The 16,592-nt window shown below is 33.8% G+C and overlaps 1 protein-coding gene across 23 annotated transcripts in view; it reads left to right on the top strand.

Annotated features, from left to right (window-relative positions):
- The window catches only part of LCORL (ligand dependent nuclear receptor corepressor like), a 186,734-nt gene that overhangs the window by 78,834 nt on the left and 91,308 nt on the right, over positions 1-16,592 (top strand). The window contains exon 6 of one of the 23 annotated variants that reach the window (XM_063619430.1): positions 2,212-3,099. The exons of the other annotated variants lie outside the window; for them this stretch is intronic. Within the exon in view, the coding sequence (XP_063475500.1) occupies positions 2,212-2,235 (24 nt within the window). The 3' untranslated portion in view covers positions 2,236-3,099. Of the gene's footprint in view, positions 1-2,211; positions 3,100-16,592 lie in introns of those variants that run through there. 23 annotated transcript variants of the gene reach the window in all.

The raw sequence follows: 16,592 nt of genomic DNA, 5'->3' as shown, positions 1-16,592 counted from the left end.
GTTCGTTTTTCCAAGTCCTGAGAGGATTCATTTAATTGGCCCATTCTAAAACATCTGTCTGCCCACCCTTAGCATCACTATGGCTGAGAAGGAGAGGAGGGATCTGGCCTCTTCCACATCGATTGTACATGTAGTCAAAAGATGAGAATAGCACTCTGGAAAATGAATATGCCCAAAGAGACCAAGTGTATAAAAAGCATAAGATTCTAGAGTTGTCAGGTGAAGTGTGTATGCTTTTTATAATGGTACTCTCTACCTGCTAGCTAAATCCTGGAAAAGGGGGAGTTAGGGTACTAAAAATAGGAGACTTGGTTGCTGGACAGTACACACACAAAGCCAGATGTCCATTAAACCCCTTAATTTGCCAAAAACAAGGACATATTCTCAGCCCTTAGGCTGCTTAGACCCTACAGTATTTGACTTTGTTCATCACTCCTCTCTTTCTTGGAAACTCTCTTTCCTTTGGCTTTCACTGTACCGTTTTCTCCTCTGAAAATTGTCTCTTTACTCCTCTGAAAATTGTTTCCCATTTTCTCCCTTTTTTTTTTTCCTTTGATATGAGGAGGAAGGTATAAGTCAGGCAAGGTAGATTTTCTTATTCTTTGTTTCATCCCTTAAATGTTATTCTCTTAAGGCTCAATTCTCAGCCTCCTTTTAATTTTATGCATTCTCCCTGGACAACCCTAAGCTTCAGGCTCTCACATCCTAGTGACAGAAAATCCGCATTGCTAGTCCTGATTTTTCAAGTTCATATTCCTGGCTGCTTCTAGGTTATCTACTTCCAGATACAACCCACAGGAATTTCAAAGGAGGTAATATGTATAACATTGGAAAATTTTAGTCATTCCTTTTGACTTCTACTCCTGTCTCCTCTGTTAAAATATGAAATCTTTGAGGACAGACACTGTCTTTTATTTCGTCACTTTTTTCTAGTACTTAGCACGTGTATTTATGCTCAATACATGTGTAATGAATGTTTCCTATTCTGCTCTCCAGAAAATGAGAAGTTTAAAACCCTACTCTGTGGCCCAGGTTCCTTATATAAATAACCCATACCCCCAGTTATCTTGATTAGAAACTTCACACTAAATACTTGTTGAGTAACTGAATCTACCAGGTGCCCTCAATCCCATTGATTCTACTTAAAATATTTTTTTATTGACCATGCAGGTATTCATATTTTCTTGGCTTTACCATAACCCTCCACATATTTATCACTTTCTTTTAAAACAAAGCTATTATTCCCTTACCTGCTGCTGCTTAGTATCAACACTAAAATCCAATTATATTTATGTGTACTTACAGTGCTTTTGCTGCTTCTCATTTCCTCTTTGCTTGATAAACTCTAAATCATCTTTCAAGGAAGAAATGTTTCATATTCCCTGATTCCTTTCCTGTTTTTCTTTTCACTACCTCCAGGCAAAAATAAAAAGTTTCTCCTTAGATTTCCTGTAACACATTGTATGTGCAAAATGGAACATAAATTAAATGTGCTTTGCCAAAAAGAGAGGATAATAAGAAACTAAAACCTATATCATGTGGGTATCTGTACTGATTGGTGAGAATACACGCTATACAGATGGTGATACTGGAGTTAATGGATTTACTGGTCTTTTTTAAAAATGTTCTTATTGTAAATTGACAATTTATAATTGCATAAATTTATGGGATACAAAGTGATGTATGGACACAACTTGGAATAATTAAATCAAGCTAGTTCATACATCCATCACTTCAAATACCTAACATTTTTTGTGGTGACAACATTTGAAATTTACTCTCAGTGATTTTGAAAGGTATAGTACTCTATTTTTAACTCTATTCATCACATTGTGTGATAAATCTAAGAAAAAAAAACCAACAAATCCATATTCCTTTTGAGATTGTGTACCCTTTGACCCTGTCTCCCCATTTCCCATACCCCCAGCCTTTGTATTCTACTCTATACTTCTTGTATTCTACTCTTCTGCTCTCTGCTTCTTGAATTTGATTCTGCTGGATTTCACATGTAAGTGAAGACATGCAATATTTATCTTTCTGTGCCTGGCTTACTGCACTTTATATAATGTTCTTCAATTCCATCCATGTTGTTGCAAATGACAGAATTTCCTTCTTTAAGGCTGAATAGTATCCCATTGTGTGTGTGTGTGTGTGTGTGGGTGTGTGTGTACACATACACATATGTACACACACCACATTTTCTTTATTCAGATTCATCTGCTGCTGGACACTTAGCTTGATTCCATCATTCAGCTGTTGTGAATAATGCTACAATGAACATGGGAGTGTAGACATTTCATCAACAAACTGATTTCAAATCTTTTGGGTGAATACCCGGAAGTGGGATTGTTGGATCATACAGTAATTCAGTTTTCAGTTTTTCTGAGGAACTTCCATCCAGTTTTCCATAATGGCTGTACTAATTCACATTTCCACCAACAGTGTACATGGGTTCCCTTTTCTCTGCAATTTTTTCTTCTTTTAATAGCTGTTAGTTTCTGTATGCCTCACATACTCTAAGTATCTCTGCAAATAGAGTGTAATTCCCATGTTTAAAAGATGTATGTTTCCTAATACACAATGATGTATGAGATTGTAGACCTTAAAAGATGTAGACTGCACTTATGGGCTATTTAAGGGATTTTTAAGAATAATTTTGACTACCATGAGTTTTACCTTTCTTTGTCAATTTTAGATACTATTTTGTCGTTATCTTCTTAAAAGTACTGATCTTAGTAAAATTTTAAACTCCTTAAAGGCAAGGAATACCTAAATAAGATTTATATTTTCAGTTCCTTGTATAATACATTTATGTTTTGAATGAACTTAAGTCTGTGACATAAAACAAAAACATAACATACTCTTCAACATGGGATATATACTTCTCAATTTACTAAATTATATATTTTAGGGTATAAGTGGTGGGAAAATGAAATCTTTTTTAAAAAACTGCATGTTTATACACATTACATGAATGTGTGTGGTTTTTAAAATGGCATGGCTAAAGCAGTCTAACAAATTTTAGGATACCATATACAGTAATACAGTTCAGAAAAATTGCTAAAAGGCCAAGGAAATAAAGGAGGAGCCTACTCAAAAGATGGTGTGAAAGCAGTTTACTGGTCAGCATTCACCTTCTTAGTTGCCATATGTTTAGATGTCTTAACGTTTTGCTCCATAAAATAATGGTTTCTAAGGTGGGTTTTCATGGTTTTGTTTTGTTATGAGAACTGATGTTTACATATGCAGTTTTCCTGCCACAAATTTTGTGTTAGAGGATGCTGTGGAAACAAGAGTTTGGTTTTTTTAAACTCCTCAGAAAATCTATATGTCTTAGAGGTCTGCTTTTCTCTGATTTTTCTATTTCTTACTTCTCTTTAAATTTTGTCTCATTAAGTTTTTAAGTTCTTCATGGTATGTAAATGTGTTTAAAACAGTGGTTATGTCTGTCATAAAAACAGCAGGCTGTTAGGTAACTTTAGAGTGAAACTACTGTGACAATTATTTTGCCTAGTTTTTTTTTTTAAAAGATAGACGTTGTCAAAGCATAAATACAGAAAATTTTCATAGCCATTATATATAATGCATCTAAAACTCTAATCCAGAATTCTTAAAACTTTATTTCCTCTTGATATCTTAACCGTAAGACTTTAATTGGATTGTAGTCTGCCTACAAACTTAACATAGCCCAACCTACTAAGTTAGGTGGTATTAGAATCTCAAGTTCAGGGCCTTTTAAGGAAAAAGTAAAATTTGTAGTGCTTGTAGAAATTAACCAAGGACTGAAATATTCTAAGTCTCCTGAACTTGGAAAGGGAGAAAAGCAGGGGTATATTGCTGGGTCAGCTATTTTTTTGCAGATAATGTTCTCTGTATACTCCATATATTCTAGTTGTATTGATGATAAATTCTAGTGTAAAAAAAAACCCAAGTTATAAGCCAGTGTCTGAATCAATCCAACATCTCAACTATTTTATAAAAGGTTGAAGTTCTGTCGTGTCATGAGTGATTCTGATATTTTTTGTTTCTATTCTCATGTAAAGATTATCATCTTTTAAATGCAATTTTTATAATAATAGTACGCTGTAAAACATACTCTAATAATACATGAGTTTTCCCATGTACCTCATTTAATAATGTGATGTAGTTAACTGCTGTCAAGAATTACCCTTATCTTTAAGGTACTTTGGAACCTCAGTGTCTTATTCTTTCTCCGTGTTTCTTATTTACTAAGATATAAGGAGTCTATAATTCTTGCAGAGGGTGTGATTAAATACTGTACCTGGGAAGTGTGATAAATTAGTTTTGTATATTATTTCACCATTTTTATTTTACATATAATTATGAACTGTCTGCTGCAGTTTACTGTCTGCTATTGGCTAGTTGTATATTATATCCACAGCCTGCTCATACTGTTTTTGTAAAGTTTATCTATAGACTTTCCAGCCTATGGAACTGTGAGAAACAAATTTCTGTTGTTTATAAACTATCCAGTCTTAACTATTTTATTATTGCAGCCCAAATGGACTAAGACAAGTGCTCTGTAAAATAGTATGTGCGTATAGTCAGGGGTTATTATCTAAGATGTCCGCTGAAGTTCAGGACTTACATATATCCTTCATAAAATAAGAATTCTCCAATAAAAGGAACCAAAGCACCTTGGAGAAGTAGTGGTTTTCATCGCTGGGGGCTAGGAAAATAAAGATGAGCTTGGAGCATTTTGTGTTGCCAGAAAGTAAGGAAGTGCTCAAAAAAAAAGTATGGGAACACAGGAGCCATCCTGAAAGAGCTCCTGATGGCCAGAGTTGCAACAATTTGAGCAACAAAGTAAACAACAATAGTTATAACAATACTTTGGGTTATTACCTGTAGAATAAAATAAATACCCATGTTTTAATACTGATACAAGTGAACAAATAAATGAGGAGGAAGGGGCAGTTCTTTCTTACAGAAATAAATATTCCAGTTAAAAAATGTGGAATGGGATAGTGAATAGGTACAAAGAAAAGGTAGAAGATTGAATGAGTAAGACCTAGTATTTGATAGCACAACAGGGGGACTATAGTCGATAATAATTTAATTGTACATTTTAAAGTAACTAAAATCAATGAGCCTACTTAAAAAGACTATATATCTGTTAAAGGATGTAATAGGGAAAACTGTAGTCACAAGGGAATCAGACTTCTGTTTTAACAAGTCTAGGACATTCACAAATAGAGTGGTCAGGTCCTGGCTTTAATTAGGCAAAAAACTATGGACAGTGGCATGAATAAGGATGGGTAAACTAGATTTAAGACTAAAAGAAGATACCATGCCCATATCCTCTTTTGAGGAAGACCATCTAGGGTGGGTAGCTTCATTAAACTATGGTAGGACATGGCTTTCACTAAAACCTAAGTAAGGTGTGAGTAACAAATGAAATTTGGAAGTACATAATGGGTCTGGCAAGAGGTTTCTTTTGTGATAATGGTATGGATTCTTACGATAATGTGTCTGTACCCCTTAACCTACCCCTGCCAAAAACTCCTAAAATGTTATAAAAAGCAAAGGTCCTATGATTCTGTATTCTTTCTATTCCTGTGACCTGGCATATTCCTCATTCTACATGGGCTGTTAAGACCATCAAATCTGTAGAATAAAAAGAAATTTCAGGAAGCCCATGTCCACTTACTTTATCCTTGACTTTGTATTTATTCATTGCAGTGCATATTGGTGGTGAAATAGTAAGCCAAAGTGAAAGCAACATGAGCAATGTGTTAAGTCTTCATTCTTGCCAGCCTTTGAACCAGCTAACTCATAAACCTTCCAGAAGAAAAATCATTTTTCTCTAGTAATTCCTTTCAGCGAGTGTTATTAACTTTTGGTATAAAGTGTGAGAGAATAAAGGAATGTTTTCTCATTTTTGTTTTTCCGTGCACTACCAATTTTAAAAGATTAGTTTATTGCTCAATTATTAATGCAGTCCTTATTCCCTTTGAAGAGGGAAGAGTAGTTTCATTTATGAGATACTCGTTGAGTTACCTTACTGAGTTGTGGTACCATGGTTGATCACCAAATACATGAGTAAGGTTTAGTGTTTAGTCTCAAGGAGGACATTGCTTGTTATAGTAGGATACAGTGGAGATACAATAGGGAGAATAATATATGAGCTCTTGATTCTCTTGTCATCTCAGGGGTGTTGAAACTGAAGACAAAATGAGCTGCCAGATCAGCAGTCCCCAACGTTTTTGGCACTAGGGACAGGTTTCGTGGAAGACAGTTTTTCTCAGGCAAGGTGTTGCAGGGAGATGGTTTCGGGATAAAACTGTTACACCTCAGATCATCAGGCATTGGTTAGATTCTCATAAGGAGTATGCAACCTAGATTCCTCTCATGCACAGTTCACAATAGAGTTGGTTCTCCTGTGAGTATCTATTGCTGCTGCTGATCTGACAGGAGGCGAAGCTCAGGCGGTAATGCTCACTTGCTGGCTGCTCACCTCCTGCTATGCAGCCCGGTTCCTTACAGGCCATGGACTGGTACCAGTCTGTGGCCTAGGGGTCGGAGACCTCTCCCCTACATGTTCTTCCAAGAAATATATAATCTTTATATTGTATTCTTCTGTACTAGGTTGTTAACTCCTAGAGAGCAGAAAATACATAGATTTTCTTAGTATCTTTTATTACCCTGAACAAGTATCATAGTTATGTTAGAGTTTTGATAATTGATTTTTAGTAACTTATAAAAATGAAAGATGATCTCTAGTTGAAATCTAGCTCTGTGCCTCTGTAATTATCCTATTACAGTATTTTCTAGGTAAATGATTATTTAAAATAGTAATTTGTTTGCATTTTGCTTACAGTCTTACGCTATTTGAAAATTAAAGATGATAAAAAACAACGTTTGGGAGGGTCTTTTATGGCTCATTCAGTAGGTAGAGTAATAGTATGAGTCTTGGTAGTTGATTATTAAGCCTGATTCCTCAGTTTACCTTTCTGCTTGTTATTGTAGCATTTAGATATTTTGCATGGTCTTGTCATGACTAGAGAATAATGCATTTAAATCCTATAGTCGTCCACAGTGGTCCTTACAAAACTTAACTGACTTAGAATTGACTTTTTACCCTTATTTGGGTTTCACTCTGTTGTCAAAATATTAGCTTTTCTTTGGAAACAAATCTGCTTTTTAACACTTTTACTTTGTTTTACATTTGTTCCTAGGAATGCCCTCAGCTATAGCAGATCTAAAAGCTTATATAAAGGTTTTGACATTTCTTGAGTACCATACTGGTTAGATTGGTTATGTTGTAACAAGTCAGACATTTGTGGCACCCCTAACTATAATTCTCCACAATAGCCTCTAGACAATAACTTTAAAGCTGTGTTGAAGGTGGCTGTGATAGGAATAAGGCATTATCTAAATGACTGTGATGGTTCAGAGATTTATACTACTCAATAGCAAGTGTCATTGCTGCTGAGGAGGCAAAAAAAAAAAAAAAAAAAGTCTATCATGGGAAATGATTCAGCATTCCAAATAATTTCTGGTCAAATTTCCACTACAACTCAGACTATTGTGAGGAGAAATATGAACATTGGGGTAATGTATCTAGAGTAAATTGCTTGACTGCTTCCCTATAAGAAGAAAATGGTTTACCCTTCCTTTTCAATTACAATAGTTAAGTGTTTTGTATATCAAGGGTAAGAGGCTAGCTGGAAGACTTGTGGCATTATTATTCATCTCTTCTGAACTTGTCTTGCATGGTGGAATATATCGTTAGCTTATATAAGAAGTGGAAGCTGGATGAAGCAGGATGGGAGTGGAATGTCTGAGAACATTGATACAGAATAATTATGGCAGTCTATGGTTATGGGGGTTATCAGTGATTTTTTTTTTTTTTTTTTTTGAGATGGAGTCTCGCTCTGTTGCCCAGGCTGAAATGCAATGGTGTGATCTCGGTTCACTACAAGCTTCATCTTCCGGGTTCACACCTTTCTCCTGCCTCAGCCTCCTAAGTAGCTTATAAAAATGTATAAGTGCATATATAGTATATATATGCATATAGTGTATAAGTGCATATATAGTATATATGCATATATATGCATATAGTGTATAAGTGCATATATAGTATATATGCATATATATGCATATAGTGTATTTGTGCATATATAGTATATATGCATATATATGCATATAGTGTATATGTCGTATATAGTATATATGCATATAGTGTATATGTGCATATATATGCATATAGTGTATATGTGCATATATAGTGCCTCAGCCTCCTGAGTAGCTGGGACTATAGGCACCCGCCACCATGCCCGGCTAATTTTTTGTATTTTTAGTAGAAACGGGGTTTCACCATGTTAGCCAGGATGGTCTCGATCTCTTGACCTTGTGATCTGCCCGCCTCGGCCTCCCAAAGTGCTGGGATTACAGGCGTGAGCCACCACGCCCGGCCCTGATGGGGATGCATTTTTAAACATTTGTTTTCTTTTTCTGATAATATTCAGAAACCTCTGAATCTTTTCTACTTTATTTTGCTTGGCAGATTGTTCTCTGACCTCTCTTTTTCTACCTCACAGTTACAAGAAATGAAGCAGTGGATATAACATTTCATAATTGCAACTTAAAATCAGCATATACTACTTTGCTGCTGTAATTTTCATGATACTATTTATCAGATTTCTATATATCTTTAATTTTACTTTCTAGCTCAGAGATTCTTAACCTGGGATCCACATAGTTTGCCCAAAAGTTCATAGATAGGATTTCATGGCTCCATGAACTTGAATGGTTGAAAAAATTACATTTTTATTTTCATTGACCCTTAGTTGAAATGTGACATTTACTTCAACTGTAAGCATAGACAACAAACAACAGTGGTATTAGTAGTACCTGTTCCAGTAATAGAAATCATAAATATTTTTATATCATATCTTTAATTATTTTTTACATTCTCACTACTTTGAAATTATGGTAGACATTGGACATACTACTAGATATTATATTTTAATGCATTAAAAAGAGGCATATATATTACATCTATATTACATATATAATACATATATTACATAATATGTAACATATATATTACTATATTATAGTAACATAAAACTATTTTAATATGTTTGTTTCCTGTATATTCATGCGTTTAAAAACATGATTCAGAGAAGGAGCCTGTGGGCTTAACCACACTGACAGAGGAGTCCTTGCACAAAATAGTTAAGTTTACCTTCTTTACTATTTAATCTTTATACTGTCCCTAGAATGTCATACCTTAAGAACAGTGTCCTTAGATTTTATATACGTATATCTACCTGTGTGTCTGTGTGTGTGTGTGTGTGTATATATATATACACACACACACATATATCTACCTATATATGTATATATAGTATATATGCATATAGTGTATATATGCATATAGCGTATATATGCGTATAGTGTATATATGCGTATAGTGTATATATATGCGCATAGTGTATATATGCGTATAGTGTATATGTGCATATGGTGTATATATATATGCATATGGTGTATATGTGCATATAGTGTATATATATGCATATAGTGTGTATATGTGCATATAGTGTATATATATGCATATAGTGTGTATATGTGCATATAGTGTATATATATGCATATAGTGTGTATATGTGCATATAGTGTATATATATGCATATAGTGTATGTGCATAGTGTATATATGCATATAGTGTATATGTGCATATAGTATATATATGCATATAGTGTATGTATGCATATATGGTATATATGCATATATACTACATGCATATAGTGTATATATGCATACATGGTATATATGCATATATAGTACATTCATATATTGTATATATGCATACATGGTATATATGCATATACAGTACATGCATATAGTGTATATATGCATATACAGTACATGCATATAGTGTATATATGCATATACAGTACATGCATATAGTGCATATATGCATATATAGTACATGCATATAGTGTATATATGCATATATAGTATATGAAGAGTACGTATACATATGTAGGTACATATATGTATATATATGTATATATACATATATGTGTGTGTGTACATGTACCTATTCTTTTTTCCCAGATTTATTTTTTTCCAGATTATATCCCCTCTCCTGGCTTCAACACTTCACCTCTGTTTAGATGAACCACCACCTCTTTCATTCTTTTCTGGACACCTTCACATATATATTATGGGAAGAATTTTAAGTCACTGGATCTAAAACTAAACTTACTTTGCTTTTAAAACTTGTTCTTTTCTTTGCTGTGTTCCCCTTTAATTAGTGCCATTGACGCTTTCCTACTCACCCAGAGTTAAATTGCAAGAATAATTTTTTATTCTTTGTACCTTCTTACTACTTTCTCTGAAAGGAGTTATAATAAATAGCTAGAGATTATTAATGAGGCTGCTATGAACATTCTTGTGTAAGTCTCTTTTTTAGACATCTGTTCCCATTTCTCATGGGAAAATAGGAGTAGAATTGCTGGGTTATGGGATCAATGTATATTTAAAATATAAAACATAAAAGCTATTTATATTATCTAATTTAAAAGCTATTTATATTAGAAACTGCCAAACTTGTAGAAAATGTATTATTTGAGTCTTATTAGCAATATGTAAGAATTACAGTTGCTCCACATGCCTTTGAGCAATTGGTGTTATCATTCCTTTACTAGCTATTCTAGTGGGTGTGAAATGGTATCTCATTTTGCTTTAAATTGCATATCTTTGATGACTAATGATGTTGAGCACATTTTCATGTTCTTACAGACAATTCATATATCTTCCTTTTTAAAGGACCTGTTCAAATCATTTGCTCATTTTTAATTGGGTTGTTTGCTTTCTGTTGATTTGTAGGTGTTCGTTATAAATTCTGGATAAAAGTCCTTTGTCAGATAATTACTAATGTTTTATGTTTGTTTTATGTTTTATGTTTGTTGAATAATGCTTTAGCCTGGTTGAAGTGCTTTTATAGACTTTGTCCCTAATTAGTTGGGTAGATTAACCTTGTGAGGTTGAAGATGTGTTAGTTCTGATGCCCTCCCTAGGGTAGGCAAAGAAACTAGACATATAGAAGAAACTAAATTAAGACTAAGACAACTAAGAAAATAAGAAAGGGGAACTCTGAAACAGATTGAGAGAGGCTTAGCAACTTTACTTTTTGAGTGGGTTATAAAAATTGTTTTATCTTCTAAATATTTTGTATAATAAATTAAACTTTAGAAACAGTTACAGGGCCGGGCACAGTGGCTCACGCCTGTAATCCCAGCACTTTGGGAGGCCCAGGCAGGAGGATCACCTGAGGTCAGGAGTTTGAGACCAGCCTGACCAACATGGAGAAACCCTGTCTCTAATAAAAATACAAAAAATTAGCCAGGCATGGTGGTGCATGCCTGTAATCCCAGCTACTCGGGAGGCTGAGGCAGGAGAATCGCTTAACCCAGGAGGCAGAGGTTGTGGTGAGCCAAGGTCGCGCCATTGCACTCCAGCCTGGGCAAACGAGCGAAACTCTGTCTCAAAAAAAAAAAAAAAGAAGAAGTTGTTTAAATTTATAAGGCTAAAGCTTCCTTTTATTCCTGCCACATGTAGATATGTAACCTGATTTGAAAATTATATTAAAATTCTAAATATGTTATAAATTTATAAAGTGCAGCCCAGGTCAAATGACTCCCCTGACTGCTTCCATGCTAGATATGAAAGTAGACCAGATTTTGTTCTATTGTATTGCCCTTTAGTTCCTGTTTTTATTTGAAAAATATACAGCTAGGCTTATCCATAGATAAAGTAATAATATAATGAATTTAAATTTGTCTTTTTATATGGCTTAACTATACCTCCTAGTTATGGGGGCAAGGGTGTGTGCTGCTGTTTCCCTTCTGGTGTTCTAACTAGCATAGTTGTTAATATGTTTCTATGGAGAATGATGTGAAAAAGGAGAAGAAATCTAAGTCTGTAAGGTTTTTCATTTATTCCCTTCATCACAGGAGGTTTTGGTAAGGGAAGAATGAAATTATTACTGAAAAATCAGTTTATTACAACTTTGAGAAGTTCAGATTATTGCTATTCTTATATTCTACTGTGACAAATGCTTTAAAAAGTTAGATTTATTAATATTACTCTTTATATTGAGGGATTACCGGGTTTTGATGATATAATACAATGGTTGTGGAAGATAACACTTTTTATTAATGGACACTGCCTTTTTACTGTTTTTCCCCCAGTTGTCTGATATAGTATGGCTGCTAGAGCTTGTTTTGTTGAGTTGTATCTAGCAGTGGAAGCATATTACAATGTGCTAGAAAAACAATTGCAATAGAATGTTGGCAAAATTTTTCAGAAAACTTGGAAAAGACTAAAATGCTAACCCAGAGCAGTGTTATTTTGGCATTAAGGAATGGGGACAAGAAATAAAGACCCACCTAAGCTGGGGATGAATACCTCTGAATTGTTCAGAAGGATTATGGGGGTATCTCGTATATGTGATTTTATAAATTTTTTAGCCCTATATGTAAATTACATAGATTATAAAATGTATATAATGCATTATGAAACTATTGCAGGATAATAAAAAATGACCCATGACTATTGAGCATATTGACTTACATATTTGTTCAACTTTATTGTACATCCTACTGCTGGTGGTGATTAGGAACTTTCTACAATATTCTGTGTGAAGAGACATTTGGAGTTGGGGGAAACTGAAATGATCTTTTCTAATTAAACTAAGTTACTGTGCCACCCCTACTACAAAAAATAGGAAGGGTAGGGAAGGATAGAATTAGAAACACATACATGCAAAGGAAAATGATGCATCAAAATGTTCTCCATTAACCTCTCATAAAATATCTAAACTCAGGAATTAAATAAGTTCAGATAAATTTTCAAATAAATTCCTTGCTATTGAAAATTCAAGAACCAGATAGATTAAGATGCTGCAATATCCATTGCTGTCTGAACTTTCTCTTCAAACTGCGTGAACTCAAGAACTAAATAGATTTGAATAAGAAGTGATACACATTTTATTGTTTTTGTTGGTGAGACCACATGATCTGGTGGAAAAAAATACTGATCTAGAAGATAGGAAACCAGTGTTCTATGCCCTGCCACTATGCCACTATGCCACTATCACTGATTTGATCTTTCTGGAATTTCGTTTCTTTTTTTTTCTTTCTTTTTTTTTTTCATTATGAGACTGGATTAGATTTTATCTAAAATCTGGTAGGTCCAGAATTCTAGTGGTCCTGAGAAGTGGATAAACGCTTAGGAACTATTTTTAACATTTCAAAAAGCCTTAAGAAGTCATATAATTATCTACACTAAGACTGTAGGTCAAACAAATTTCTTTTATATTTGGATCAAATTGATATTACTCTTTATAAAAATTGCCACACCAAGCTACTTGTGTCTTATTGACAATGTCTTTGAATTAAAAGTAGGGAATTATATTATAAAAGATTAGAAATCATTAGCTATATGTTTTCTAATGTGTATTTCCAAAGGTATAGGTGAATAGTTTACTCTTGTAAGTTTAGTACACTTATTTAATATTTCTGGAGAATTCAGAGTTCTTTCAGTGGTAATGGTTTTTTATTACCCAGTAATGTGTAATATACTTTCAGAGGATTTAATTCCAAAATTGCTTTTCAATTACTGTGTACCTACACTTAATTTCATTACATGTTTTTGTTGTTTTTCAACTGTAGTTAAATTATGTTCTAAAAATTTATTGATTGTGTCAGTCTGTTTGCATTGCCATAAAGGAATAACTAAGACTGGGTGATTTATAAAGAGGTTTATTTTGACTCATGGTTCTGCAGGCTGCACAAGAAGTGTGTTGCCAGCATCTGCTTCTGGTGAGGGCCTCGGGGAGCTTATAGTAATGGCAGAAGGTGGAGGAGGAGCCAGTGTATCACATGGTGAGAGAGGAGGAACAAGAGAGAAAGGGAGAGGGAGGGAGGGAAGGAGAAGCTGAAGGCTGTTTAAAACAACGAAATCTCACATGAACCCAGAGAGTGAGAATTCACTCATTACTGTGAGGATAGCACCAAGCCATCTTTGAGGGATCTGGCCCCATGACCCAAACATCTTCCAATGGACCCATCTCCAACATTGAAGGTCGCATTTCAACATGAGATTTGGAGGGGACAGAACATCTAAGCCATATTACTGATTAATTCATTTGGAACTCTGAGTAGTATTTTTTTCATGGCAATACATGTTAAGTAGTAATTATTTTCTAAGCTACAAAAGACTATAATGGCAAGTAATGGTTAATATACTTGATTTGTATTATTTCAGCACTGCTATCATTGATAATTTGTTTTCTGAGAATTGGGTTCTAAATCTGGAAGAACAAGAACACATTTTAGTCTTCTCTCCAGATGTTACTTTGATTCCTTCTTTCTTCTTCTGTACCTACCAAAGCGGCCATATGTAGTATTGAGACTTCATTAATGGGCAAAGTATGTAATAACCAGGCATCTGTATAATATCACTTTTTTTTTTTTAGTCAGGACTGCTTCATTTGTTCTCTATGAAACTACATATTGAATATGTCAGTTTGAATGCCAGTAAGTGGGCAGTTAGTTACATAGTGGGTAACTGATTTGTTTTCACCCTTTGTTTTTTAGAAAGACTTGATACTTTGTTCTAGCCTGAGGAGAAAATATATTTTAAGATATCTTGATACCATGTTTCGTGAATGCTTTTAGTCTAGGAAGAAAAACAATTTTACTAATGAGATACTTGCTCACTAGTAGTAAAGAAGTGCCAAATGAAGGTGCTATGTAGTTGTCAAAATGTGAATTGGAATTTAAAAATTTACCCATAATGTAGAATTACTGTTGCTCCATAATTCTGCAAATCTGCATTCCTACATTTCCATGATTATTTACTTACTGAATGATAAAACTTGCAGCTAAATTTGTCTTCAACACACCTTTCTCAGAGCATCAATTATATTATTCATTAAGGAATAAATAGGATCTCTAAAGCATGTATCAACATCAGAACTAAGCTTTATGAATTATACAGTGTATCTAGTGATTCCTTATTCTAAAAGATCTCTGGTGCCATCTACTGAATGCTTTTTAAAGGAAAAAACATGAAATCAAATAATAGATTTTCACTTAATTCAATTTTTTGTTTTGTTTTAATTTTCAATTAATAGAACAGATCTAGGTTTATAGAAGAACTAAACAGGAAGTACAGAATTCCCATATAATCACTTTTCCCTCATCCCCTCAGTTTCCCCAGTAACACCTTTCATTGGTGTATTTCATTTGTTACAATTGATGAACAAATACTGATACATTATTATTAACTAAAGTTCATAGTTTACATCAGGATCAGTTTGTGTATGTTGTACAGTTCTGTGGATTTGCCAAATACACAGTCATGTATCCTTCATTACAGTATCATGCATAATATATCACTTCCCTAAAAATCCCTGTAATCCGTGAAAAATCCCTGAAGTCTGAGTACTTGATACTAGGAAATAAAAAGGAAGAGTCTTAAAATCATAGGACCAGAGGTAGCAGTCTTGGCAAGGTACCATTTCTGAAGAAGAGAAGGGTGAGTTAGAAGGACTATTACTTAGAATCTTGTTAATAAGTAGAAGGAAGAAATTAAGGGTCCTGTAGAAACAAAAGAGAATCACAAAACTGAAAGCATATCAACTCTTCATTCCACTCTACCATTCAAATGCACCACTAATTAAAGAAACTTTACCATCCCAGCATAAGGGTTCTTTTCATCCAGATTATCTCTGTATACAACAGTTTTTAAGTATGACAGTAATTGCTGGTTTGGGAATATAAAGTAATTCAAAATGAATAGAATATAGGACATATGAAATTCTTTCTAAAAACAAAACAAGCAGACAAACAGAAAAATGGTGCATCATAACACTTCAAAGTGAATTATATATTGTTAAAAGAAGCATTGGCAGATATGATAAAACACCTTACACAAAATCCAGACATTCAAAAAGAAATAGATAAAAAGGAAGATGGGAATTGAGAATTGACTAAACTTAGGAATACAATTTTAGAAAAAGAAATCTTCTTAGAAATAAAGACTTAATTTCAAAGGAGAATAGATTTGACTGAAAATATAAAGAGTCTTTGGAGAAAGCCATGAAAATGGCTAAGAGAATGAAAATGAAATAAAATGGTAAAAAGGTAGAGAAAAAATTTGTTGCTAGAACAGTGCTTGAACAACAACAAAAAGTGCAACACAGGTGTAATTGGAGCCCCAAAGAAGAAAGCAAAATAGTGGAACATATTGAAACTATAATTTGAGAAAACTTTCCAGAAATATGTTTGAAACTACATAGCTCACTACATACCTGGGATAATTGACACAGAATAACAAATTTTGAGACATCCTGGTAAAAGTATGATAATTTTAAAAAAGGAAAAAACCCAATGGACCTCAAGACAAAAATACTAAGCACAAAGATAAAAATCAGATGAATCAAAATTCTCAACAAGAACATTTAAAGAAAGCCCCAGAGCAACATTTTCAAAGAGGTTAAAGAATAAGTGAAACTTGCAAAAATTTTCTCCCATTCTGTAGGTTGC

This window comes from Symphalangus syndactylus, chromosome 16 (genome assembly GCF_028878055.3).
Source record: "Symphalangus syndactylus isolate Jambi chromosome 16, NHGRI_mSymSyn1-v2.1_pri, whole genome shotgun sequence".
In the NCBI taxonomy this organism is placed as follows: domain Eukaryota; kingdom Metazoa; phylum Chordata; class Mammalia; order Primates; family Hylobatidae; genus Symphalangus; species Symphalangus syndactylus.
The sequence above is the reverse complement of the archived record's forward strand: the minus strand, read 5'-3'. Positions and strand labels throughout refer to the sequence as shown.